Consider the following 27,852-nt stretch of genomic DNA (forward strand, 5'->3'; position numbering starts at 1 on the left):
TACACACGCGGCCGTGGGCTGTGCCAGCGCAGCCTGCTGGGGAACAGCCAGGGCCCGCCGGGCACAGGGAGCATGGCCCGGGGAGCCGAGACCTTTATGCAATCATAGAGGCTTTTTCTCTACTGGGGCAAGAAGACATTCCTCTCCCGAGGAGGAATTACAAAGCAAATTGTTCCTGCCTCTCTTTAAAGGCCAGTGAGGTTAGGAAACTGCTCCTTCCTTCTCCAGAAAGCTTGAAAACACAGGCAGGTTTGTCTGCTTTCGACGTTTCAGTGTAAGTCGCTGCCCCTATTACCTTGCCTGGGGCGCTCCTGAGCCCCCAGACCCACTGCGGGGTGGGACCCAGCCTTCTCCCCTTCCTCTGTTATTTGCTGCAACACAATAAGAAATATATATCGGTCTTTCCCCCTGGTTCCTGACACACAACTCCTAAAGCACTTGTAATTTCCTTAGTGATAGAGGTGCTAGGAGTATCTTTTCGTTTTGATATTTGATGCTGGTTCCCGGTACAGAGCTCCTTTTCAATCCCTTGCAGTTTCCAATGTGAGGCAACCTCCAGAAAAATCCCTACACTGTGTGGCTGGGAAGCTTCTGGATTGGTTAACACACCCACATGCTGAGGGTGACACACCCCAAGTCCACAGGGACACAAGGTCCTGCGTCGGGACCCTCCTGGACCTCGCCCTATGTACCTCCTCGTCTGACTCTTCATCTGTGTCCTTGATCATGTCCCTTATGATAAACGAGTAAACACCAGCGAATGTTTCCCTGAGTTCTGTGAGCCGTTCCAGCAAATTATCAAGCCTGAGAGGGAACTGTGGGAACCCTCAACTTTGTAGCCAAGTAGGTCAGAAGCGTGCAGATCCTGGGGACGCATTACTTGTGATGTGTCTGAAGTGCAGGCACTCTTGTGGGACTGAGCTCTTAACCTGTGAAGACTGATGCTAATTCCAGAAACTAATTAAACTATACGACACCCAGTTGGTGCCCGGAGAGTTGGAAAATTGGTTGGCGAGAGGAAGAAAAAAAAAAAAAAAAACCACATGCATTTGGTGTCAATAGTGTTGTAGGCAGAGAAACGGTTTTTCCTTTACCCCCAAACCAAGCCATGGGAACTTTCCCTCACAAAGCTTTTGCTGGCTATTGCCACGATGGAAAACAGAAGGGATACCAAAAATAACAACCCCAGAAACGGGACAAGGTTTTGGGTAATTTTACAGAGATCTTACCGTTGCTGACTGCCAGCTTAGACAGCAACCCTCAGCCCCTCCACATCCCGTCCAGGCCTCCAACTAGCTCGGAGAGTCATGCAACCCCTTCTGGCTCCCCACTCCTTCCACGACGACTTTCTATCCAGTGCCAAAGCTTTGTCCCAGCCCCCGCTTTAGACCCGTCACTCATCTCTGAATCCCAAATTGAAACCAAATAATCATCCACCGAAGTGTAAACCGTAACTGTCCCTGGAAACCCAGACTGTGAATGTTGGAAACGCCCTAAGGGAACGGGAAATCTACCTTCCTCACTTTGCAGATTAGGAAATGGGATTCCAGAGACAATCTCAGATCTGAGACCAAGGCAAGTTTCTGGACTCTTAGTTGGATGTTCTTTAAAATGTGTCATGCCCCTGCCGTGCCCATACGTCTGCTAACATGGTCCGACCAAAACAAAACAAGGAAGAAGGGAATATTCTCCAAACAGAATGAAACTTCCCTCTGAAAACTCGGGATCCCTCCTAAGGCAGGTGCCCGGGAGCATGCTGGGCCCCTGACCTCGGTCCAGCCCCAGAGGCCGCCCCTCAGGCCACCTGCACACCTGCTCCGCTGGATCCCCTCCGCCACTCAGCAGGGTGTGCCCCCCGGCCCCTCTCCCCACACCCCCAGACCCAAGTGCTCCTTCTTGGCCCCAGTCCGACCCCTCTTCACACTCACCACACCTGTCACCATCTGTGTCTTTGCCAGCCTGGGCGCTGCGCGACACGGGGACCCACAGGCTGGCTGATGGTGGGTGCTCAGTAGATCTGGGGAAGGTGTGTGTGGTTGAGATGAAGTCACAGAGGCAGGACACGGGTCTTAAATACAACTTTATTGGGAGCAGGCCGTTGTCCCCGCAGCGGCCAGCTCCCACGTATACACAGTATACAGAGCCCAGCCAGTACCCAGGTCCTTCCATCCTTCTGCAGTACACACACGGAATGCAAAAGAACCAAACACAAGGGGGTCTCGGTAAACGACAGTGTCTAGTGCCTTCGGGAGCCAGTGCCCAGGCTGGGGGCACTCGGGTCCCTCCTCCCGTCCTCGACTCGCCTGCCCCCGCTCCAGCATGGCGAGGCCCACGAGGTTGAGATCCTGCAATCAGTGCACACAACGGGCAGAGGAGGCAGGGGCTCCTGAGCCCAGACCCTCACTGGTCCACACCCCTCGGAAGAGGTTGCTGCAGCCCCAGAATGTTCCTCTTCTTCCACAGACATGAGACCACCTTAACTTTGTCTCCATCACCAGAAACCTGCGCCTTGAGGCTCGTCTCTGCTCAGCCTTGGAGAGTATGGTTGGATTAGTGAAATGGTCCCAGACAAGACACACCTCCCAAGTTGTCTTGCTCGTACTTCTTTTAAAAAGGAAAAAAAAAAGGTAAAAGGAAAACATCACGACAGAAAAGAGCGCTGAGACCCAGCTTACGTCAGGAGCAAGGTTAGTTGTCCCTCCTGGAAATGATCCGTCAAGCCGCTCCCCTGGGGGCCAGGCGCCCCCAGGGACGGCACCTCCCTTCCCACCCACCCGGTCCCCGCCCCTTCCGCACGCCCCCGCGCCACCCTCTCCTCCACGAGGGGGGCTGCACCAAGCACAGGGTGCGGTGCTGTCGTCAGCTAGCGGGGGTCCACCTCTGCCCTGCAGCCCCAGTGTTCGCTCGGGCAGGGAGGGGGGTTCCTCCTCGCTCCTTTCTTCAAGGGTGGCTGCAGCCCAGCCTCCGACATCCTCCTGCCCTTCGCCCGCTGTGGGAACGTGTTCAGGGCTCAGCCAGGGTCAGACTGGGATTAGAACACCATCCCAGGCTCACCTGGCTGGTCGGCTGGTTTGTGGATTCTATCAGGGGAAGGCAAATCAAAGGGCTGACTGCCTTTCCCAGGGAAGGCAGTGCTTGCTGTCACCTCACCGAGGTCCAGGACTCACTACCTACTCTCTGAAGCAGAACCTCCCGTCTTCGTGCTGGGGCAGCTGCACCCTCAAGAAATACCCTGCTTGGCCAAAGAATCCCTAACTCCAAAACATTGTCCCCCTTGGAGCTGTAGGAAACATCCGATTTCCACTCTGCTACCGTGTCTCTGAGATAGACGAGTCTCCGGCAGTTCCTACTTGTGGCTGCCAAGGGCCCCTGGGTCAGCTAAGTGATTCCTGGTGTCTCCTGAAACCTGTCCCCATGGCACCTGAAGAGAGACCCTGTCATCGCATTTGGAGGCCCGGGGGGTGGCGGGCTGAGGGGAGCACGAAGCATGCATCTCATCTCTGTGTCTGGGCAGCTCCATCTACAGGGGAGGACAGCGGGGCTGCTGGAAGCACCAGGGTCCCCATTGCCCCGGGGAGGGACAAGGGTGGGTTCCCAGAGAGCAGAGCCTGAGGTAGCAAACAGTGAACCCCGTTATCCAACTGCAGAAACTACAGCCTGTGATGCAACGTTGACAGACCCCAGGCAAGACCGCATGTAGCTGTCTGGACGGTGCCTACTTGTTTGTTCAGCACCTGGCCCTTCTGGGCATGTCCCACGTCCCCCTAGTGGGATCAGGACTGTGGCAATGCTGGGTTAAGGTAACAGCCTGACTTATATCGGGCTCCCTGGAGGAAGAAGCCATCAGAACTGGGGCTCCCTCCTCCCCATCCTAGGGAGACATTCCTGCAAAGCTCAGACCCAGCCCCAGTGACAGCAGAACCCTCTAGGTCTCTCCTCAAACTCCCTGCTTCGGGCACAGAATCCATCACCCCAGCATCTTTTTTTTTTTTGATGGTCGGATCCCTCTTGAAGAAGACAACAGTCTCCTTACTGACCGCCTACCTCCACCTGCAAAGACCCAGAGGACACCTATGCAGAAGCCCTCCCACTAGTCTGAAGACTACGACACAGGGAGAGGAGGTGGCCCTTTGAGGGATGGCCGAGAGTGGAAGGAAGGTGAGGAACTTGGGACTGTCCCCCACACACCTCACCCCAAATGGAGCGGCCCAGGCTCCAGCTATACCTGCCCCCTGCCCCTCAGCTCTGCCCACCCCCAGCCAGTTTTCACTGTTCGGTCCACATCAGTCAGAAAAGAAAGCGGCTGAAAGCACCACAAAATCCTGCCTCGTTCAGAGACGGCTCAGAGCCCTGGGGCCCCCTGAAGTCGCCAGGCTGCCGGGCCTTGGCTCTTCCAGCAGCCTGCGGCCTCCCTGACGGGGGCCAAGGTCCCTGAAGTTCCGCTGGGAGGCGCCCATCCTCCAGGTCCCTGGGAGACTGGGCCCGGTGCCTCCTGCCCAGCTCCAAGCACCTCGCAGCCTCACCCCGAGGCTGGCCCCGGAGGAGCCGGGCGTGAGGTAGACTGTGCCTTAGTGACTTAGCTTCCCGGCCCAGGTCCTTGTCCCTGGATGTGGGTGGCCTCGCGGCTTGGGCCCCGGCCAGTGCCCTCTGCCCGTGGCCGCCCCGGAGACAGCAGCGCGAGGGGCTGCAGAGTTAAGCGGCGGAGCGCTCCGCTCAGCACGGCCTCAGGACACAGAAGTCCAGCTCCTGGGGCTTCCGGCGCAGGTTGCACCGGTCCCGGGCCAGCAGCCGCCCTCCGTGGCCCACGCACTTGAGCGGACGCCTCTTGAAGCCCCGGCCGCAGCTCTTGGAGCAGGGGGACCAGGCGCCCAGCTCCCAGGCCGGGCAGGGATCCCCACAGGCGCGCGTGTCCGCCGGCCGGTGGGCGGCGTCGCAGGCGGATGCCCCGCGCTGCCCGGGGGGCCCGCGACAGTCCACGGGCCGCCGCTGCAGGCCGCCCCCGCAGCTGGCCGAGCACGGCCCCCAGCTGCCCGCCACCCAGCGTGCGGGGGCCCGGGCGTCTGGCTGCTCCACCTGATTGGAGAGGCTGAGGACACTGTTGTGGAGCACGGAGGGGGCCCGGGGGTCCGTGGGCGGCGAGGCCCGGTCCTCCCGGGGCTCCTTGGGCAGGTAGAAGGAGTAGCGGACCCGGGGCGGCGTCATCTTCCCCACGGAGAGCACCTCCACGGTCAGGGGCTCCAGGATGGGCCGCGAGGCCTGCAGGCTCTCCACTGCGGTCCCCGTGCCGCTGTAGCGCAGCAGGCTGCCCTTCACCACCAGGTCCCGCTCCACGGCCGACACCACGAAGTGCCCGTTGAGCAGGTACTTGCCTTGGCTGTTCTTCAGGGCCAGGTAGTTGTCGTCTCCGATCAGCCCTTTGTAGCCGCGCTGGCGGATGTCGATGCTGGAGGCGCCCGCCGGGATGGCGACCACGAAATTGTAGCCGTGCCTGCGGCGGCAGAAGAGTAAGCGTTAGACCGATGCCTGCCGCAGGACCTCGCTGCCCTCCGACGCCGGGACGGGTTCCCCTTCCCAAACCCCGGGCAGGTCACACAGGTGGCAGAGTACTGGGCCTGGCCCAGCCCATGGGTCACACAAACCGAGAGGTGGGGAGGCTGTGGGCACATCGGCCGGCCCGTGGATGTGCTGGCTGCACCTACCGCCTCCAGAGGGAGCGGAGAGGAAGGGGGAGGAGGACGGGAGGGGCCGGGGCTGGGGCTGATGCAGGGAGGTGCACACCCTGGGGTCAGGGACCTACGCCAAGCCCTGGCTCGGGCGCCAGCTCCCTGGTGGTTTCAAGCAAATCAGCCTCTCTGGGCTCCAGGGGCCTCATCTACGCAATGAGCAGGTTAGAAGATGTCTCAGCTCCTTCCCACTCCACTAGTCTATGAAAGGGACACCTGCCATTTAGCCCGTGAAGAGAGTCTGGGGATATACCTTTAATTCCCAGCCCGGTCTCCCCTGCGGGTCCCTGAGGGACAGCCTGCAACACCATCTGCCTGCAGCACCCGAGTGCCCGAGAGGCTGCACCCAGGGCTCGGCAGGGGGCACTGTGTCCAGGGGGCGGGCAAGGCTCCTGGACAGCCATCGAGGCCTTACTGCCCCCAGCACCTGGACCCCCAAGTCCTCAGAGCCAAGCACACCCCTCGACTGAGACAGCAGGGACTCTGCTTGCCCCTGCTTCTTCCAGAGCTTGGGTCCGGACTTTGCAAGGAGCACATCCCCGTGAAAATAAAGGGACCTCGGAAAGGCAGGAGCCCAGGCTCAGCAGAGACATTTCTTCGGCTGATCTGGGCACCCATCTCCCACGAGGGGGCTCCCTCAGTCCCAGCCATTCACTCCTCTGTCTCCCTGCAGTTTAGTGCCATTCTCAGCTTAATCCTGTCCCCAAGGCCAGGGCCTCGGGCTCAGAAAAGGGGGAGGCTGTCACATCTGTCCCCAGGTATGTTTTGTTATCATCACCATGACCATTTAGTGAGCATTTATTATGCAGCAGGTACTATGCTAAGCATGTCACTTGAATTAACTCCCTAATCCTCACAGTAGCGGGACATGAGATATCCTAGCATCGTGCTCACCTTACACGTGGGGAAGTCTAGAATTCTTAAGATTGCGTCACCTGCCCAGCTTCATCCAGAAAATGGGGAACTGGGACTTGAACACAGGTCAGTCTCACTCTAGAGTTCTAGACAGACCCTAACAACTCTGCCAAATGCCTGAATATCGTCTCCAGCTAAGTGGCTCCTAGTCAAGCCTTCGTCTTTGTCAGATGAATGAATGAATGAACATCATACTTGTAGCCGAGCCCGAGTGGCCTCTGAGGCAAGGGTACCGGCCGGGATTTGACACTTACTCCATCTAACCCAAGCTTCCGACGCCTGGGGGCCATTCCACGGGAATTGCCCTCCTTCCCTCCCCCCACCCCCCAGGGCTCAGAACTCACATGGGCTTGGTGAAGAGTCCTGACACCTTCTTGCAGCTCTTATTGTCTCCCCCGCACACCCCACACTTGTCGAACTTCTTCTTGGAGCCCAGGTTCCCGTCGCAGCCAGCCTTGATGCACTTGCCTTGGACGCAGACCGAGGTGGAGTCAGGGGTACACAGTGTGCCGTCCACCACCTGCAGTGGCCCAGGAGGGGGAGAAGAGGAGGGGGGCAGCTCAGCCTGATGCTCCCCAAGACGCCACCCCTGCCCTGGCCTCCTGCCCAGGCTCACCCACCTTCGGTGCCAGCACGTAGAAGTAACCGGTGCCGTTGGCTCGGCAGATGAGTTTGCACTTGTCCCGTGGGGAGACGCCCGAGTACTTGGGCACCCAGGCCACGGCCAGGCTGAGCCGGTTCGTGCTGCGATTGTAGCCGTTGAAGGCCTCGCACTGCTCCTCCCGGAAACTCTTGCCAGAGGCTGGGGAGGGGGAACACATGCAGGAAGCTAAAGGGAGGGCCAGGTGGGGAGAGAGCAAAGGAGAGACGCCCCCCGGGGGTGCTTCGCCTCCCCTGGCTCTAAACGGTTCCTCCTCACCCTCAGCCGGGGCGTCCTCATCACTGAAACCACCCCACCCCAGAGGACCACGGCAGGCGGGGACCAAAGGATGCAGGAGACAGATGGCAACGCATCCCGCGGGCAGTGTGCCGCCTCCCCCAGTGGTCTGGCCTTAAGTTCCCTCGAACAGGAGTCCTAAACAGAACCCCCCAGCAGTCTATTGAAACTGCGTTCAGAACGTTCTTAAATGCATAAAATACATAGATTACAAAGAACACCAATTGTATTTATATGCAACTATCGATATATTTTGAAACATATTTGTGATTTATGTGCTTCCTTGTTAACCCATTAAATAACAAGATCCAACAGTGAGTCTAAAACCCGCTGTAACTGTGAGCTAGTGATGAGCTCAAACGCCATTTTAAGGAATCTGCAACAACTGAAAATATGCAACACGTGAAAATACCCATGATCTCTAGTGGCAGAGCCACAGGTACTGTGACTAGCATTGTAGTCTGTTGCCTAATTAAGAGAAATACTAAATTTGGGGTGGAAAGGTGAGTAAAAACTACTAAATTTCTAACTGAAGGAAATACTAAATTTTAGATTAAAAGGTTAGTAAATATAGAGATGTCATTTTCCTCCCACCCAAGTTCTTGAGGCTTGGATAAAGAATTCCTGCTTGGGGGCTTCCCTGGTGGCGCAGTGGTTGAGAGTCCGCCTGCTGATGCACGGGAAACAGGTTCGAGCCCTGGTCCGGGAAGATCCCACATGCCGCGGAGCAACTAAGCCCATGCGCCACAACTACTGAGCCTGCGCTCTAGAGCCCGCGAGCCACGACTACTGAGCCCGTGTGCCACAACTACTGAAGCCCGTGCGCCTAGAGTCTGCAACAAGAGAAGCCACTGCAGTGAGAAGCCCGCACAGTGGAAGAAAGAGCAGCCCCCACTCGATGCAACTAGAGAAAGCCCGCACGCAGCAATGAAGACCCAACGCAGCCAGAAAGAAAAAAAGAAGAAGGGAGGGAGGGAGGAAGGGAGGAAGGAAGGGAGGAAGGAAGGAAGGAAAGAAGGAAAGAAAGAATTCCTGCTTGTATACAAGTAAGAATGGTGTCTGAGTTTGAAACTGGGCTGTACCTATCCCAATCTCATTAAAAATAGCAAGAAACTGAGAATGTGGAAAAGATGTAATTTACTTTTATCCCAGCAAATTACAGACAGCTGATCGTGGTCTGTAGGAAAGTCAAACAAGGGATATGTAACAGTTCCTTTTTTTCTAAACCATATTATTTCCATTCTGCTATTGTTATTGCAAAGGATTATTCTCAGAAAACAAATTAAAAGCTAACCTATTAAAAAAAAAAAAAACTTCTGCTTATGAAGATGGGCTTGTCTGTTCTTAACTAAGAGGGTTCTAGTATCCTGTCCCCTTGGGCCATCTAGACTCCCAGCCTCAGCATCAGAGGAAGACAGCCCTGGCAAAGGTGGCTGGGCCAAGAAATGATCCCCAGGTTTCTGCACAGCTGCACGTCCGGACTGTGCCCTGGGAGTAAGAATCTCGACTGCAGGAGCTCTGTGGCCTACCGCCCACCTCCCCAGCCCGGCCGCGGCCGCCCCCGCTCACCTGAGCTGGGGCAGGACTCCAGGCTGCAGGAGCGGTATTTCACCCTCACTCCCTCGCAGTACTTGCCGCCGTTGGCGGGGGCGGGGCTGCTGCACTGCCTCCGCGCCAGCTGCACGCCCCCGCCGCAGGTGCGAGAGCAGGGCCCGTAGGGCTCCCACTTGGACCAGGAGCCGTCCACCTGTGAGGAAGGGTCTGTTACGTCCCTGCGGGGTCGGGGCACGGCACCCACACGCTGAGCCCGCACAGGAGCCCCTCGGGGACAGCCTCCACCGTGCCATCCCACCGGAACGAAACCCACTTTGTGCCACGAGGGAGAAAATGAGCAGCAGATGATCCTGTGCCTGGGACGCACACGACACTTCAGCCCATTGATTAGCGAATGCCCACTGCCCCCAGTTACACAGGAGGCCGCGCGCAGGACAGGGCTCCTGGCTGTGGAGTCAGGCAGGCAAGTTCCACCCGGGCCTCTGCCCTCGCCACATGGGTGGCCTTGAGCAGGCAGAGGAACTTCCTTAAGTTTCAGGTGCTTCGTGTGCAAAAATGGGGCCAGCACATCGACCTCGGGTGTGAGGTCAGACGGAAGATTTAAATGATGCAGCGTGTGTGAAATGTCCTAGCTCCGTGCTTACCACCGCGAGGGAGCTCAGGGTTTCTCTTTCTGTGTCGTTAGTGACCTTACAAAAGTCTCTGAGTCTAAAGGATGGCCAGTAAACCGTGTCGCCATAGATATCTGAATATTTTTATTTGTAAGGTTTCCATAATTCAGACTTTTCACCAAACCAGACTGGTCTTCACCTCAATCCGGGGTTAAATTTGAGAAAGTTTCACTACAAGCAGATGTAATGTTTGTGCTAAGAGGAGATAAAGACAGGAGGCTATTGAGCAATCCTGAAACTGTTTGGCTTTGCAGTGAATTATGCAGTGTTGTTTTAATTTCAAGAGGGTGGAGAAGGGAGAGAAAATTTACAGTCTTCATTATGTTTTTCTTAGGATGACAGTAAAGCCAGTTCTCAGCCCTGAATACACACGAGTTGGGCAACAGGGCCCAGGTGTACGAGGCTGGTGGAGAGGCTGTCACAGGTCACCCAAAGCCGCGAACCTGCATGGAGCCCCTCAGGAACTGGCTGCAGGTAAGACAGATACCTTAACTTAGGTAGATACTCAGAGTTTCGTCCTGAGGAAGGACACTTTCCCTTAACCCTGCTTTCTCCTCAAACCATAGCCCACCTCATTCATGCCTTCCCTTCCTCAGAGAATCAGCCACACCTGCTCTTTCTACCTGCTCCCTCCTCCGTGCCTTGCAGTACGGGCTCTGTCCCCATTGCACCACGGGAACTGCTCTCTCGAAGGTCAGCAGTGTCCCCTCTCAAAGGTCAGCAGTGACCCCCCCTAAAGAATGAAAGAGTCCGTGCCCAGGCCCGTGGTCCCCAACCTTCAATATTTAACTTTGCTCCTTTGGCTTCTGAGACGAGGCTATGCTTTTTTTTTTACCTGGCATCACTTCTTCCTACCCATTCCTACAGGAAACACTCCTGCCATGTGCCATTCAGTCACTCATTTGCCAAACATCTGTTGAATTCCTACCACAAGCCTGGCACCATGTGCAGCAAACCCCTGCCTTTGAAGCGACTGCATCCCAGCAGGGAAGACAGACCATGAAAATAAGCCTGCGCACATGGTGTCAGATGGGGTTAAAGCAGGTGTTCGGAGCGGGAGATGGGGAGGGCCCTGGAGAGGGGGCTGCCCTGTGTTACAGGGGGGCATGGAGGCCTCACCGCTGAGGTGACATTTGTACAGAGGCCCGAAGGAAGTATGGGAGTGAAGCATGTCGATACTAGGGAAAGAGCGATCCAGCGCAAAGACCCCGAGGAGGCAGCAGGAAGAGCTGAAGACAGAGATGGGGCTCTCGCTGGGTCTGAGCGAGAGGACCTGGCTTGCATTTCAAAGGATCGCTCTGTCTGCTCTGGAGGGAACTGTCTGTAAGGAGTAAGGTCAGAAGCAGGGGGACCGGTTAGGAGGCAGGGGGGATAATCCACGGGGCCGGGGGCGGCGGCATGGAGGGGGTGACAGCAGAGGAGGTGGTGAGAAATGGTTAGGCTCTGCGTCGATTCTGAAGACAGTCCACAGGGATTGCTGGACGTGCGTCTGGGGCAAAGAGGCGTTGGCCTGAGCGCATGGGAGACGCCAGAGCAGGTTCGGGGTGGTGACGAGGGCCTGCATTTTACAGATGTCGTATTTAGGACGGTCATCAGTTATCCAGATGGGGCGATGGAGATCCAGGGAGACAGGCAGTGTCCAGGAGAGAGGTCTGGGCAGCAAACTTGGGAGTGTTCGACATGTAAACGTAAAGGGCGTCTACAGCCAGCGATCTAGATGCTCCACCTGGGAAGGTGGCGTGGATCTTGACAGGGGCGAGGACCGAGCTCTGCAGCACCCACCCCAACGCTGGGAAACAGGAGTGTGAGGAAGGGGCAGCTGGGGGGAGGAGGGAAACCAAGGCAGGTGAGTCTGTGTCCTCAGGGCAGAGAGCCATGGCCGAGTCAAATGCTGCTCGCAGGTCAGGCAGGAATCACCGAGCAGCAACGTGCAGGTCATTGGTGACCTTAAGAAGAGTTATTTCAGAGAAACAGGAGGACTGAAAGCCTGTTTGGAATGCGCTCCAGAGAAAAGTGGCAAGACAGGCGTTGGCGAGAGCCGGTTCATACAACTCTTTCAAGGAACTTTGCTGTAAAAGGGAGTCAGGTAGGGGCTTCCCTGGTGGCGCAGTGGTTGAGAGTCCGCCTGCCGATGCGGCGGACGCGGGTTCGTGCCCCGGTCCGGGAGGATCCCACATGCCGCGGAGCGGCTGGGCCCGTGAGCCACGGCCGCTGAGCCTGCGCGTCCGCAGCCTGTGCTCCGCAACGGGAGAGGCCACAACAGTGAGAGGCCCGCATACGGCAAAAAAAAAAGGGAGTCAAGGAGAGAGACTGTGATACATGAGAACAGGAAGGATCGTGAGAAGTTTAGTTTGAGGTGGAAGAAACTACAGCAAGCATGCATCCTGATAGGAACGATCTGACTCAACACAGGGGACAATCTGATGCTGCAGGAAAGAGAGGAGATTGACAGGGTGCTTTCCTTGAAGAGGTTGGGAGACTGAGAACTCAGGAGATAAAACGTGATGTGACCCCTGGGCAGACCCACCGCAGTGTCCAGGTCATTGATTCAAGTGGAGGCCAGCGAGCAGGACTGCGTGTGCTTCTCCGGCCATGTTCACCTACACTGGCACCACTGAGAAGGTGAGGGAGTCGGATGCCACCAGGGTGGTGGCTTAGCCCAGTGAGTACGAGGAATGGGGATGGGGGCAGAGGAGTGTACGTGAAGGAGTGGTTCCAACGATGGACCACTGTGTCTCAGCTCAGTAAGAGGCTGGTGAGGGCCTGAGAAGCCTGAGGGACGATGGAAAGATGTCAGGTCAAGGGACTGTAGGTCAAATGGGATTGAAGAATTGCCGGAGTCCCCAAACTGGAGGGAGTGAGCTGGGAAAATCGGGCTTCAGTGGACAGAGTGGGACCCCTGAAATGAGATCTCTGGGGTGACTCATAGGACAAGTTTTGTGCTTTGACTTTAGCTAATGAAGGCAGTGTCCTCCCTAAAGGGCCAGGGTGGAGGAGGGACAGTTCGCTCAGAAAGAAGGTTGAGGATAGAGTGGGTTTGGCTCCTGATGGATTGAGAGGTCCAGAGAGCTTCCCCCATCACATTTCCTGTATCCAGTATCCCCCTAACCAACCTCTTTATCCTCTGACTCATCTTCCCAAGAGAAGGAACTGGCAGTGACCGGCCTGTCCTCAGGACCTTCCGGCCTCAATGCATCAGGCTGGTGGTCAAGGCAACTACATGCTAGTAGCGAACCACCCTCCCAAAGATGCCCCCAATGGAGTGCCCATCCACGCTAGCCTCCAGCTCAGCCCACCACCCAGACTCTGCTCCAGCTCTGCCTGTTGAGACCCTACTCATCCCTAGAGGCTCTCTTCAAATCCCACCTCCTCACCAAGGCTTTTTCAGGCCCTTCTGATCATCATTAATCTCTCATCCCTGCTCTCCACGACACGTTCTCGCACTCTGTCTCAACACACAGCACCCCTCTGCGTCTTGGATTACAGTTACATTTCTAGCTCCCCCACTAGACTGTGAGCCCTCTCTGACATGGCCCATGTTTCATTCATTTTTCTGACCACCACAGTACTTTACCCAGATCCCTGAATAGAGCGGGCTGTTGCCTAATGAATGAATGAAGCTTTAATTAAACGTATATTCCCAGAACACAGAAGATTCTACATCATTCTGTACCATGCCCATCTCCGGGCAATGGATAAAGCGCTTGGTGAATGCTTGTTTATTATTGATCCATGGCCTCTGAGTACATAAAACCCCAAGGTAAGCCCTCCCGTGGCCAAGGCAGGGGCAGGAGAGGGCTGGACAATTCCCGCCGGGATCAAGGGAGAAGATGGGCCTCTTTCTTATTCCTTTTGGTGGAAAAGCGCAAATCCCTTTGCTCTCCCAACCCAAGATCTGGAGAAAACAAAGTTTTTATTATATTCAGAGAGTATTTGGATTCTGAATTTGTTCCGGTTTGGTTGCTATTCCTGTTTATCGGGAAAAAATAACTTTTGTTCATTTATGTTTCAACTTCAAAAACGACCAGTCACAACAGAAACTGAAGCTTGGTGCGGGATGTAACACATAGGGCTCTGAGCCTGGCTCATCTTGAGCCCACGGCTCCCTGGCCATGAAACTCCCGCTGAGGGCAGAAAGGAAGGAGCGGGCAGTGAGCCAGTCCGAGCTCCAGGTGTTGGGCTCCAGAGCTCCTCCCAGGGTGCAGCTCAGGGCCAGGCCCGCTGCCCCTGGGAAAGCACCCCACCTGCCTACGGCCTCACCAGTTTCTCTGACCGGCCTCATTTTTCTCTCTGGTTTTGGAGTCAAGAAGGGGCCAGGACCACAGCCAGGGCAATCGAGGCACAGAGCAGCAGTGAGATAGTTACGGCCACACAGCAGTGTGTGCCAGGGCTGGTCCCCAGGGCAGGCCCCCAGAGTCCACCCCCCGCCCCCCAGCCCACTCACCCTGTGCTTGCCGAGGCTGCGTCTCTCCACACAGGCCCCCTTGAGGCAGAAGCTGCCGTCCCCGCAGCTGGTGCCGTCGGCCCAGGGGAAGTGGCGGGTCTGGCAGAGCGTCTGGCCCTTGGCCTTGCCGGTGCACCACAGCTTGCTGCAGCGCTGCATGTAGGGGCAGGGCTTGGAGCCCACGCCGAAGGCCAGCTCGCACTGCTGGCTCAGGGGGTAGCTGGCACCCGGCAGGTCCTCAGGCAGGGACACGGGCTTGCTGGGCTCGTCCAGAAGACAGTCGCCTGCGGGGAGCCGAGGGCGCTCATCAGGGGCGAGCCAGAAAGGTGGCCGTGGCCGGCACAGGGTCTCGACGGGAGCGGGGATGAAGCCAGGGGAACAGAATGGGCCCCGTCAGACGCCGCGGGTCATGCGGCACAGACAGGGCGGGGCCGAGCCCGCCTCCCCGGGGCCCCGCTCACCGTGCCCGCTGTCCAGGAAGTCAGTGACGATGGCGGCGCTGCAGGCGGACCAGGGATTGGCGCGGTCGATCTGGATGAGCGTCGGGGACATCATGTGGTTGCCCCGGAGCTTCCCGAACACCTCCTCGCACACCTTCACGTTGTCGTGGGGCATGTTGAACACGTGGCCTGCGGGGGAGGCGAGAGGCCTCAGAGGGCGGCACGCGGGCGAGCGTGGAGCAGCCTGGGGGGCGGGTGGGGGGCGGGAGCTAGAGGACCTGAGTCTACGGCTTTCAAGCGGGTCATTTCTGCCTAACGGTAGATTGCTTCGCAAGCGTCCTCAAGATCATGTTGCTGGGGACTGACTTCCCTGGTGGCGCAGTGGATAAGACTCCACGGTCCCAATGCAGGGGGTGCAGGTTCAATCCCTGGTCAGGGAACTAAGATCCCACGTGCATGCCGCACCTGCGGAGCCTGCGTGCTACAACTAAGGAGCCCACGAGCCGCGACTAAGGAAGCCATCTGCCACAACGAAGGCCCAGTGCAACCAAATAAATAAATAAATATTTTTTTAAAAAAATCATGTTGGGGTTTTATTGCTGTTATTTTAAAAATACAGAGAGAGAGAGAGCATGATCTCACAGGTCCTGCCCTGCCCATCGGCTGTGGGCTCAGTGAGGACAGCAGGGTAGGGAACGTCCTCTCCCCTTGGCCCCTAGTTGATGAGACACTCTGACTGCTGACCGACACAGTGCCACCGGCCACCTGGGCTGGGGCGATCGGGAAAGTGAACCATCACCAAGGGCGACTCTGACCCTAAGGAAGGAGCCCCAGGGAGCAAACATAGACGCCCACCCCTGCCCAGAACACCCAGTGCAGGCCCAGAAGGGCACTCTCCTCCCTCCCCCAGGAGCCCCCAGCCTCACCCAGCTCGTGGGCTGTGGTGAAGGCCGAGGGAAGCCCGTCGTCCTCGATCACAGAACAGCTTCTCTTGGGGTCGCACATGGTGCCCACGTCAGCCATGCCCAGCGTGTCACAGGTGGTGGCCCCGCACAGGTCCTGCCCAGGTAGGGGAGAAGCAGAAGCCGGCCGGAAGTTAGAGACGCCACAGAAGGACCAGATGGGAAGGAGGGGCACTCCCCCCGCTCCGGGTCCCAGCAGGCCTGGCACTTCCCAGCCAGGCCCTTTGCCCAGGGGGGCTGCAGGGCTGTCATTCATGGAATGCACGCAGGGAAAAAGCCTCAGGAGGGAAGCTCGGTGGCTTGCTGAGAAGATGCGACCCAAATCCTACCCAGGGAGGCCCTGGGAGGAAATTAGGAGGTACAGGATTACACTGAAAGGACCGTCGCTTTCTATAGACACAGCCTTCCAGCCCCGAAAACGGCGACTCCCCAGCCGAGTGAGGTTCCGGTTGTGGCTAACTGGGCAGAAGGGGGTGGAAGCTTGGCACCACCCCAGCCAGGGTCGGCTCTGGGAGCCTCATCCCTGATGAGGGACTGCCTTTGGACCACCATGAATTAAGCTCAGATTCTCAGCCAACGGGTCACTGGCCAAGGGCCCGCCCTGCCCAAAGCCCGGCTTCCGCGGGCTGGGAGTAGGCAGAGAGAGGCAGAGACAAGCCCGGATGCAGACCCAGCTCTACTGGCCACAGAAGCTTGGGGGACCACGGGCTCCACAGCCGCTCCAAAGAAGATAATTACATGAGTCGTGACCTAAGCAGGAAGGTCCCTCTTTCTGTACTGAAACAGCCTGCAGCGGGGCCAGAGCCTCTGGCAGCCCGGATGGAATACTCTTCACGTACGTGGAAGGGTCTCCTGGGGGCACAGCTCGCAGGACTCAGGAGCATCATGGGCCAGCAACGCATCCAGGTGCCTTCGGAGCCCGAAGAAATAGGATGAGACACCTGTACACATTCTGCTCCTCCTGAGAAGACACTTTGAACGGGTGACACTGGTACTTTCTACGCCACATCCCTGCCTTTAACGTGGTTGGCATTTGACAGTTTACACGAAGTTGATGTGCAGCATCTCGTGTAATCCCCACCACAGTCTGAGGAGGCAGAGGTATTATTACACCCATTTGTCAGCGGTGGAGACCGCGACTCATATCACAGCTAACCACGGTGGCGACTGAGGAAATGCTGACACTGGGCGGCACCTGACACACACAGCGCCAGTTAATCCTCCAGCATCCACTAGAGTAATGACGGCACCAGCACCCTCCACAGACACCTCTTCAGACTCCCCTGAAGCTTAGAGAAGCTCGAGTCCCAGTCAGGGTCTGAGGACTGGACAGTCACCCTCTGTCCGCTTCATCGCAGCTGTTTACTCAGCGTCTCCTGAGTCCACGCACTGCAGGTGTTTCCCCCGCGAGCCCAGGGGCTCGCACAACAGGCACAGAGAGCTGTCCTCAGCTGTGTATCTCCCTAGGCGTGTATGTGTGCGTGTGTGTGGTGTGTGTGTGTGTGTGTGTGTGTGTGCACGTGTGCTGACGTGGGGAAAAGGTGGGCAGCCAGGGCGTGTAAGGGGGACCAGGGAGCATAGGAGGAAACGTGGTCACAATACAGAAAATCAGCAAAATTTAATCCCAAGCGCTCAGCAGTTTACCACCTGAGCGGTCAGACTTGGCTTCTCACGGTCAGGTGACAGTCACACCTCCTCATGAGTTCACAGTGATTCTGGCCAGAGAGCTTCCAGGGTGATCAGACTGAACCCGAGGGCACCCGAGTCACTGGCGGGTAAAAGGCTGTCCCGCTCTTGCTCACGGCTCTTCTGTCCCTTCTGGGAGCCCCCGGGGGGACCTCGAATTCCGGTCTCTTCCAAGTCCCCTTCCCTCTCCAAAGGCTCACTCCCCAGAAAGTTCTCCCTCCGCCAGAGTCCTGAAACCCAGAAAACACCTGCTGTCGGGACGCATGAGGGCTGGCGTGGGAGAGGCTCACCTGACCGGTGGTGGAGGGAGCGTGGCCGCCCAGGAGCAGGCTGGGCTGGCGCAGCGGCCTGGGAGCGGAGGACGGAGGGAGGCAGGAAGGCTCGTGCAGGGCCAGAGGGAGATGGGCACGAGAGCACAGGAGCCCACAGACGTGGTCGCCCCTGAAAGTCCTAGCCTGGCGGTCACAGCCCGTAGGGAGAGCCTGCAGGACGAGCGTGTCACACTGTCCCCGGGCCACCATGTGCACCCAGCACTGGCCTAGTGTACGAGAGGGCACGGCAACGAGCACCAGGAAGCCCAGAGTCTGGTCCTGGCCCACCACGCCGCAGGTGTGTCCCTTCGGGCAAGTCACTCCTGTCCCCTCGTTCTCCTCCTCTGGGGAAGGGCCAGCTCCCAGCTAAAACCCAGATGGTCCCAGCACCTGAAGCCTCTGCTCCTTCCCGATCCCAGGGTGCTCAGCCCACCCCCACCCCCACCCCCTGGCCTCTGGGTTATAAAGGAGCACCCAGAACGCTCTGCTTGTAGCATGGAAAGAACCCTAACGCTGATCTGGTCTGCTGACCACACTGTGTAGTTGATAAAACTGAGTCACAGAAGCGTGAAGTCACTCACATGGAGATTCAGAGGCCCATCCCCTGCCCTGCTCGGCGGAAAAGGCTAGAGCAGGGTGAGAGCTCAGGCCGGAGTCCGGCGGCCGCGCCTGCCTCTGTGGTCAGGAGGTCCTTAAAGCCAAAAGCCGCCTTCCTCTCGGTGAGTGTGGATTCTCTCTGAAGCAGACATGCAGCTGCAGGCCCTTCCTGGCCAAGAGCAACCTGTTCTTTCCATCAAGAAATCCCAGTTTCCCTGGATCAAACAAGAGCAAGGCAAGAACCGGCAAACTTCCTGAGGGTCGGACGCAGCTGACGGCAGCTGCTCCGCGGTACCCAGCCCATCGCTGTGGGAAGATCAGCTGCTTGGGGTCAGAGGTGCCGCCCGGCCCTCTGCCTGGCCCTTCGCCCTGAGTCAGGACTCAGATGGGGCCTCCCTGGGCCTCCACGCTTTGAACTCCCACAGGTGGCTGTGCAGGGTCCCATGGTGCCTCGCTTGTGGCCCTATGTGTCTCCACCCTTCTGGAACGAACTCAGATGCACTCAAGCTGCCTTAACCTCTTCAGCTCAGGCACTTGTCTCCAGAAACTGAAACGGTTCTGGTTCCTTCCACCTGGAGGGCGTAGGCACCGCCCAGCCTAGCCCCTCGCTATTTCTGGTGATTTGCCATTTCTTGTAGCTGCAACTGCCTTTCCAAATGACCCAAGAATCATCTTGGCCAACAGCTTAATCCTCCTGGATTATTCTTTTCTGATTGTCTCTTTTTATAAAAATAATTTAGGACTAGAGCCACATTTTGGAAACAAATCAATAAATAAGGATAACGCCTCGCAGCTGCCTTCCTTACGGCCTTCCTTCCACCTCCTCTCACCTCCCCCACCATCTGCTGAGATGCTCGTGTTTTCAGCGGTAGGAAGAGAGGGAGACCCACAAAATCAAGCACATTCATTTTTTTAATGCGGCAGAAGATAGCTGTTCCGACGGCGCCAACTTCCTGCTCACACCGAACTCCTACGTGTGCGAGCCAGCGCTCACGTTCACGGCCGCGTCACAGCTTCCAAGAATTCTACTCCCAGAACCTCAGAGCCGCCCTCTCATTCTGCAGGTGAGGAAACTGAGGCTCCGTGAGCTCAGATCACTCCCCCAAGGCCATGCCGCTATGACGTAAAGAATGGGGTCCGCATCCATGCCTCTTGACACCAGGCCAGCAGTGGCCTTTGGTCTGGATAGCACCACACGAGTTAGGGTGTCCTAATCGCTGGTGAAACCACCCTGCACTTGTACTAACACTGCCCCACAGCTTGTCACCCAGCTGAATCTCTCAGGCGTCACTGGATTTCTTCATCCAACTCAGAATCCACTTCTGTTTGTAATCTCTGAGGATGGGAGGGCATGGCTTTGTTAGAAGAAAAAAAATCTAGCAGTTCAGTGCCTGGGCGGTGTGACTCAGGACACCTGGAAGAAGAGGTTAGCTCACCCAGGCAGCTTCTATCAGCAGATTCCACTGGGATATAAACACCTCAAGATATACAAAGTGGTATCCCAGCAAGAGATGGACGAAACCAAACACGAATTACATCACCGAGGAAGCAGAGCAACCTCACCGCAGGAAGACCAAACAACTTTCTCCAGAAGCCGTCACTTCAAGGAAGGGTGCGTGCCATGTCCAACAGTAGCTGGCCTTCATGCACAGATGATATTCTGAGCGCTTTACCTGCTCGCTTACAGAATCCTCACAGCAGCTTTATGAAGGAGATGCCATTACCAGGCCGTGTCCTACAGATGAGACCCGGAGAAGATGCGTAACCAGCCCAGGGTCAAACGGCAAGCCCAGGTTAGACTAGGAGGGAGGGGCCAAGGGAGGGCTGAACCCAGGCAGTGCATCAGCAGAGCTGGGCCCTCCTCACCCTTACATGCTACTTCCAGGGCACGTGCTCCCAAAGAACGAAGGGGCTGGGGGGTCTCAAGAGGGCAAGGTCATCCATTCCGGACCCTCTGCCCCCAGAGCGCTGGTGGGTCACAGGTGGGCAGAGGCCGGAGAGACCCGGGGAGAGGGGAAGGCAGGATTAAAGGCCATGAGTGCTCTGGGAACGGGGTCTGCGCCAGGTCCCATCCCACACCTGCACAGACACACTGACCCCAGCCCTGCCGTGCACCGTCTGCCGGCTCCTCCTGGGCAAAGCCTGATGGTAGAGAGCGAAGACGAAATGCCAAAGAACCCGAGGCTCCCTCTCCCAGCCCTGCAGCCTCAAAAGCTGGATGAACAGTCCCCAGGAAGGGAGGTGAAACTACCTGAGCACGCAGAGCGCTGTGGTCCTTTCACCGCATCAGCACCTCCCTCCTGCGAACACACTGAACAATGGCGACATGCATGGGCCCATCGGAGGGGCTACGAAGGTGTAGAGGGGTCCTGCCCGGAAGGTCAGTGGGAATGGCGACCGTGGGGCCCGGAGTTTCCACACAGATGGGAAGGGTTGGGCACACCTGCAGGGGGATGGGGCAGAATGCTCTGAAGCAGGGCCGTCTCAAACCTCAGCTCTGGCCAGGGACCCATCGGTCACGACCGGACAGCCGCAGACATACTGAGCAGCACTCACGCAGCGACGGTACCGGCTGCCGTAACCGGGCACCAATTCTGGGACCCTCGGCAGCTCGGCCCCTCAACAGCCCTGCCAGGCAGGTACCCTGGTCGTCTTCATTCTCCTTGTTTTACAGGTGAGGGGAGAGTAGTTCAAACAGCTGATTCGCTGCTGAAAGTGCAAGTGCCAGGATCCCAACTCAGCTCTGCCCGACTCCGCGCCTGTGTTCTTTCCATTGCGCCCTGCGACCCGGGCACGGCGTCACAGCAAGGTGAGCGCGAGGGCCCCACGCGAGGCCAACACCTACAGAGACGTTGAAGGGCAGGACCCACTGAGGGACCGACCTCGCTGGCCCTCCTGACTAACCAGAGTTTAAAAAAAGAAAGAAAAGATTCCAGGGCACATTCCTCCCTCCAAACTTCCTCCCCACCCTCCCCCATCACTCCCAGCTTGCTTATTTGCTGTAAGAAACGGGGCAGAAGAGCTATCACCCTACAGGCCAGGGAGAATCATCTCTCCTCCTCCCTCCCAGAAGGAGTGGGGTTGAGTTTCCAATTAGTGATAAAGATTTACAAACTACTAAATGACAGATCTACAGCTGTCTCTCTCTCTCTCTGCTAACATCTTCCTCCGAGACCTGACTTCAAAAAAGCTTCTCACAAAAGACAAAAACTCTAATTCGAAAAGACACAGGCGCTCCAGTGTTATAGCAGCACTATTTACAATAGCCAAGACCCGGAAGCAACTTAAATGTCCATCGACAGATGAATGGATAAAGAAGATGTGGTATATTTATACAATGGTATATTATTCAGCCATAAAAAGGAATGAAATCATACCATTTGCAGCAACATGAATGGATCTAGAGATTATCATACTAAGTGAAGTAAACCAGACAGAGAAAGACAAATATCATATGATATCACTTACATGTGGAATGTAACAGAATGATACAAATGAACTTATTTAAAAAACCCCTAATAGACTCACAGACATAGGAAACAAACTTACAGTTACCAAAGGGGGAAGGGGTTGGGGGAGGGATAAATGAGGAGTTTGGAACTAACATATATACACTTACATATGTCTTATATATATATATATAAACTATAACACATATGTACATATATAAAATAAACAACAAGGTCTTACTATATAGCATAGGGAATGATACTCAATATTTTGTAATAACCTATAAAGGAAAATAATCTGAACAAGAATATATATATATATATATATATATATATACATATATATATGTATGAATCACTTTGCTGTACACCTGAAACTAATACAACATGGTAAATCAAAAAAAATTAAAAGATCCTGGTGACTTCCCTGGTGGCACAGTGGTTAAGCTTCCATGCTCCCAATGCAGGGGGCCCAGGTTTGATCCCTGGTCAGGGAACTAGATCCCACATGTATGCTGCAACTAAGAGTTCACATGCCACAACTAAGGAGCCCACGAGCTGCAACTAAGGATGCCGCCTGCCACAACTAAGACCCAGTGCCACCAAATACGTAAATATTTTTTAAAAAACATTAAAAGATCCTGACAAAATTATGATTCTTTTTATTGTGTTGGGAGATGTGTGTAAAATCCATATTATTATTTTATTATTAGCATTTCTTTTGTCGGAACACTAAATTTCACTGCCATGCTGCAACTAGTTGATCATGGAAAGAACTGGCCTCTGTTTCAAATGAGGGTCCACAATGTGGGTCCTTTCTGCACAGTGTAGAATACATATACATCCCCACAAAACCCAAGGCCAGAACGGGAAGACGAGCGCCAGCCTTGGGACGTGAGAGGAGGAACGGTGAGAGCATGAGTGAGGAGAGGAAGAGAAGAGAACGAGGACAGAGAGCCTGCCTCGATGACCCCACAAGAGGAAGAAGACAACGTGGAAGAAATAGGGGAGAGAAGGGGACGAGGGAGCAGCAACCACGGTACTCAGTGCGGCAGGAAAAACCAGTAAAGGAAGGAATAAAACCCACAAACTATGAATCCTAAAAAACAGCCAGTCCCATGGAGGAAATGTCACAAATAGCAAACCAGAAGGTGGCCTGAGGAAGGGCCTCCTGCAAGATAGAGAACAAGCTTCCTGTCCCATCACCACCACCTCCTTCCTTCTTGCCTTTCCTTCGGTCCAGCATCTGTCTGTCCCTTGTTCTCAGCTTCTAGACTGCAGTGTTAAAGAGAATGACCCCGCTCTGGGCTTCCAGAAGACAGGGCCCGAGCCTTCGCCAGGGCACTTACACAGCATTGTAATGGGTTGTTTCCTTGTCGGGGTCCCTGACACACAGTGAATTCCTGGAGGCCAGAGGCCACATCTTAGGAGTATCTGTAGCTCCACAGCCCAGGATAGTACCAGAAATAATAGATGCTCAGGAAGTGTTACGAGAATGTATGGATAAATGAATGGAAGCCAGTGGACCACGAAGTTGCCCAAACAGCAGAGGCGCTAGACCTAAAGAGAGAGAAGGCCTGGAGAAGTGCGGTCCCACTGGACCACTGCCCAGCACAGCAGAAGCCACAGAAACTCCTCCTCTCAGAAATAAATGTGCACATGGAACGGCTGGCTCTCATTCTCCACACATCCTGGTTCCAGTCCTCTGTGACCTCACCCTGCTGTTATGAGCTGGAGGCTGATCGCTTCGCAGAATCCAACGTGCACTCTTCCTACGGGAATGGACTTATTCCGAATCTTTAAGGAAACTCCTCAAATTGTCAAAATCCTTGCTGTAGGATCCATTGTTTCTCCTTTGTGGGCAGTAAAGGATCCTCCCTGGGTCTCATCTTCCCAGTGTTTTGATCTCAATACCCCACAGCCCTCCATCCACCTGCCAAGGGGACAGCAGGCTCCCCACAGCCTGGCCCGGGCTTGTTTCCACCGCTACAGCTCTGAGACGTCAGAGGGGAACTCCACGCCTGCCGGGCCTGACCTCCTCCTGCTCTCTGCTGGGCACCCCGGCACCAGGAGCTCCCTGGAGCTGCTCTCACCTCTTCCTCACGGGAGGAAGTACTGTCCGGCCAAGCCCGACCCCTTCCTAACTGCTTCCTCCCCGTGAGAAACACAACCGGAGTGCAATCAGAAAGAGGCAATCGCCATTTTTCCAATTTCTCTGGGGCAACCAAGAAATAGGTGACTCTAAAGGGACTTCCCTGGAGGTCCAGTGGTTAAGACTCCACACTCCCAATGCAGGCGGCCCGGGTTCGATCCCTGGTCGGGGAACTAGATCCTGCATGCCACAACTAAGAGTCCACATGCCACAACTAAAGATCTCGGACACAGCAACGAAGATTCCACATGCTGCAACTAAGACCCGGTGCAGCCAAATAAATAAATAAATGTTAAAAACAACAACAACAAAAAAAAACGGTGTCCGTCAGTTCAAGGTCCTTTAGAGACAAAAGGTAATTTACAAAATAAGCACCTTTCTAAAAAACGTCTTATCCAAACAAATTATATATATTCTTTTCAAAGTTTAGTTTGAAAAAGCATGGATTACACCACTATTCCAATAAATAGGGTTTAAGCAGAGACGCTCACACATCTGATTTAAAAGATTACTCCCCACCCTTACAAAGTAAGACAAAAGTCCCTCTCGCGTTGGAGCAGAGAGGAGGCCCCAAGTTCCTGGAGACCACGTCGGCCTCCGTCTAGAAAGAGCAGCTGCGCGCTGGTGTTCTCATCTCATACTGTACCTTCCCCGGGGAGCTCAGGAATGAGCCATTCCTGAGACTCTGGGAATGCAGCAGGCCCTGAAGTCTGTACCGGCCAGGAGGAGGAGGGACGTTTGCTCTGAAGCATGAAGCGCATACCTGCATGATGGGCCTGCCGACACAGCCTCCCCGCTCTCTGGCTTTGCCCTCTCCACGCCCAAGGGAAAGACAGCTTCTAAGAGTCACACCACGCACATCCCATGCACATTCCGACCCAAGTGGTCATACATCTTGTACCCATTATGCATGGTCAACATAGCCCCCTAGGGGAGGTCTAGCACACACCACTGACAAACAGAAGCTGTCACGCTGTTTGATTGCTTCTTCTTCAAAAGGCGGATCCTTCTGACGGCATGGCCCCTATTCCCAGCAGGAGTGCTCTTCCTACGGCTGGTTCCAAAAGTCAGCCTCACCACCAGGCAGTAGAGACGGAGGTCTGTTACTTTAGACCAGTGAATGGCCTCCACAGGGGCATCGCAGGTAGCAGATGGGGCAACAGCTGCTTTGCCCATTAAGAGATCCTGTTCTTGGCCTTTGCTTTTTCCCCAGCCATCTGACTGCCGAGTTGGGCTGTGTGCAGAGGTTGAAGCCGCCTCCTTTGCAGCTTCCCCGTGACTCAGGCAGTGCTTGTAGGGGCTGGGCAGTGACAGCTCCACAGACCTCAGTTGGAAGAATGAGCGCAAGGAAACGGACTCGGGCCAAAGGCCTCCCTAGAGGAACCAGGTGGTGGGAGGAGAAGGCTGGGAAAGGAGGAAGCTTAGCTCCAGGAAGGGACCAGCTGTGCCAAATGGGTTAGTGGGGAAGTCTTCAGCTCCTGTTCCAGCCCCGTGTGCGCCAGTCCATCTGGATACAGTGGAGAGTCAGGGCCCCATAGGTACCCGAGGATTCCTTGCCACCCCCAGAAGCCTGCGGTTATGATGTCAACAAAACAAGAGCCTGGCACAGATTCAAAACACAGCCCCCCACATCAGAGGGCGCAGCAGGTCACATGGATACTCGCTTTCCTCCCAGTCTCCTGTACCTGAGAAATTTCAAGAATTCGAAAACACAGCACCCAGTCACCGCAACATCTATGAATCTAAATTTTCAATAGATCCGTAGCAAAAGGCAGAGCTGCTTTTCTGATCTGCTTTTTTGATCTGTCTTTCTAATCCCAAGACTCGGTATCTTTCCAACCCTGCAGCTGAGATCCCCAGATGCTCTGCCCCGAGCCCACTCCACTTCCGCACCGCCAGGGCCAGGAGATGGAGTCCTGCGGTCAAGCACCATCATAGGAAGTGTCGGTGAGTCTGGGTCATGAGCAGCCCTGCCTGCTCTGCCCGGAGCCCACATCAGGACACAGGGTCACACTCCACCAACAGGGATACGGGAAAAGTGGAAGAGACGTTCTCAACTCAGCTCTGAGTGAAGCTCCACTTGACACTCCAAGCCTCGAACGGTTTGCCTGCTCTGAATGGGCCAGAAGGTCCTCCAAGAGGAGACAGGCCCAGCACAGACAGATGGAAGAGAAGCAGCGAGGAAGACGGAAATGCTGCCTGGACTTGACTGAGTCTCCGTCCTTTCACTGCAACCCACGAAAAATCCCAAACGAGCCCCTCTATCCCAATCCAGCTTTCCCAGGCCCAGGACAGGTAGAGGATAACGGCGTGTTACCCACGAGAAAGGCACCAGGCGCTCAACTTCCAGTTCCACAAGCAGAAAAAAAGAAGCCTCGGAAGGACACGTCCGAAAGGACTTAGATGCCTCCTTACAGTAGGGGCGGACCTCGCCAACACCATCCTCAGAGCGCCTCCTATCTGCCTTGGAGACAAACTGCGGCTCCGGGGCGGCAACTTCCTGGGTTCCGGCCCCTCGGCGCTGGATCCAGGAGGCGCTCATTGGCCGCGCCGGGCCTACACCTTCCGAAGGAGCAGGCGTTCCTCTGACCGCCCACGTGCATCCGTATGCACAAGAGCCGGGGCTCCACCGAGCCTAGGAGCCGGCTCTCCCCGGAAGATCCCGAGTGGCAGTCGGAAGAGGTCAACGAGATTTCAACTCGGGGGTGGGGGATGGAGGTGACTGCGCGCCACAGAGGGCATTTAGAGAGTTAAGGGCAGTGACCTCCCCCCCCCCAAAATGGAGGCTATCTGGGTCCAAAGAGGTGACAAATCAACTCACCTGCCGGGTGAAGAGGATGGCGGTGTCCCAGTACTCAGGGTGCTTGTCACTCACTTTGTTCAACTTCTTCTGCCACGCGCAGAAGTTGCGCAGCGTCAAGGCCGCGTTGCCCGTGACCTTGGGCCCCGTGTCGCGGTCTCCGAGAAGCAGCACCTTGACCACGACGATGTTGATGGGGTTGAGGATGCTGGGATGGCGGTAGAGTCGCGCCGCCGTGGCCAGCAGCGTCAGCAGATAATGCTCCAAGTCCGCGCCGTGGAACTTGACCATCGACTCGTCCGCCACCACCAGCGTCTCCACGTACCGCGGGATAGACACGAAGCGCTTGGCGCGCCCGGACCTGCGCGGGCTGCGACCCTCCCCTAAGCCGATCCGCTGAGGCTTGTAAGGGTCCAGGGCCTGCAGGATGGAGGGGTTCCAGCCTGAGGCCACCCCGCAGCGAGACTTGGGACCTGCGGGAGGCCCGCCGGGGGTGCCCCGGCGCTGCAGGAGGTGTGCGCCCTGGCTGTTGCGCTGCGCCGCCGGCGCCCTGGCGTTGGGCAGCGGGCTAATGACGTACTCGGCGCCTCGGTAGCCAAAGGCTCCGCGTAGCCCCCCGCACAGGCTCAGGGCGGCGAACGAGTCTGGCTCGGCATTCACGTCCCCAGAGTAGAAGCAACGTCGCAAGTCCGGAGAGCTCCCGATGAGTCCCTGGAGGGGGACGCCCAGATGCTCGGTGGCGAAGGCGGGCGCCAGGAACTGAGCATCCGGCGTCAGGTGTAGGTAAAAGTCCTCCTGAAATGCTGTGATCTGAAAAATGAGTCCCTGATCCCCGGAGTCCTCGGGACCCCGCCAGTAGTAGTGGCGGCCGTTGATGTCCGGATCCAGTCGGATGGGGACCACCACCTCTCGCTCTGGCTCTGAGCCTCCAGCGGGTGCCCCGGCGAGAGCCAGCGTTAAGATGCCCAGCAGAAGCATGGCGCCGGGCAGCGCACAGCAGCGCTCTGGGAAGGGCTCGGCCGGCTCCCCGGCCGCCGGCACTGTCTCCTCGCAGCCCGTACACCGGAACCACCGACGCCTGGGACCGCCCGCAGCTCCCAGAAAGGAGAGCCCCGGGGAGGGAGACTCCTCGCAGAGCAGCGAGCGTGCACCGGGCAGTTCGCGCCTCCTACCTGTGCCTTTCCAAGCAAAGCGCGCCCTGGGAGCTTAAG

General features: G+C 56.3%; 1 protein-coding gene across 1 annotated transcript; it reads right to left on the bottom strand.

Moving 5' to 3' along the window:
* Nucleotides 1-4,713: 4,713 nt before the first annotated feature.
* On the bottom strand, nt 4,714-27,813 carry ADAMTS15 (ADAM metallopeptidase with thrombospondin type 1 motif 15; the record flags this gene model as incomplete). The annotated part of the gene is made up of 8 exons (XM_082660849.1): nt 26,663-27,813; nt 15,611-15,743; nt 14,706-14,873; nt 14,245-14,528; nt 9,145-9,322; nt 7,259-7,440; nt 6,983-7,158; nt 4,714-5,488 (listed from the first exon to the last, which is right to left on the bottom strand). Exons 1-8 carry the CDS (start codon nt 27,617-27,619, stop codon nt 4,714-4,716), a joined length of 2,853 nt encoding a protein of 950 aa, XP_082516975.1. The 5' UTR covers nt 27,620-27,813.
* Between the last annotated feature and the right edge of the window lie 39 nt (nt 27,814-27,852).

Source organism: Grampus griseus (assembly GCF_964374135.1).
Source record: "Grampus griseus genome assembly, chromosome: 8".
Taxonomy (NCBI): domain Eukaryota; kingdom Metazoa; phylum Chordata; class Mammalia; order Artiodactyla; family Delphinidae; genus Grampus; species Grampus griseus.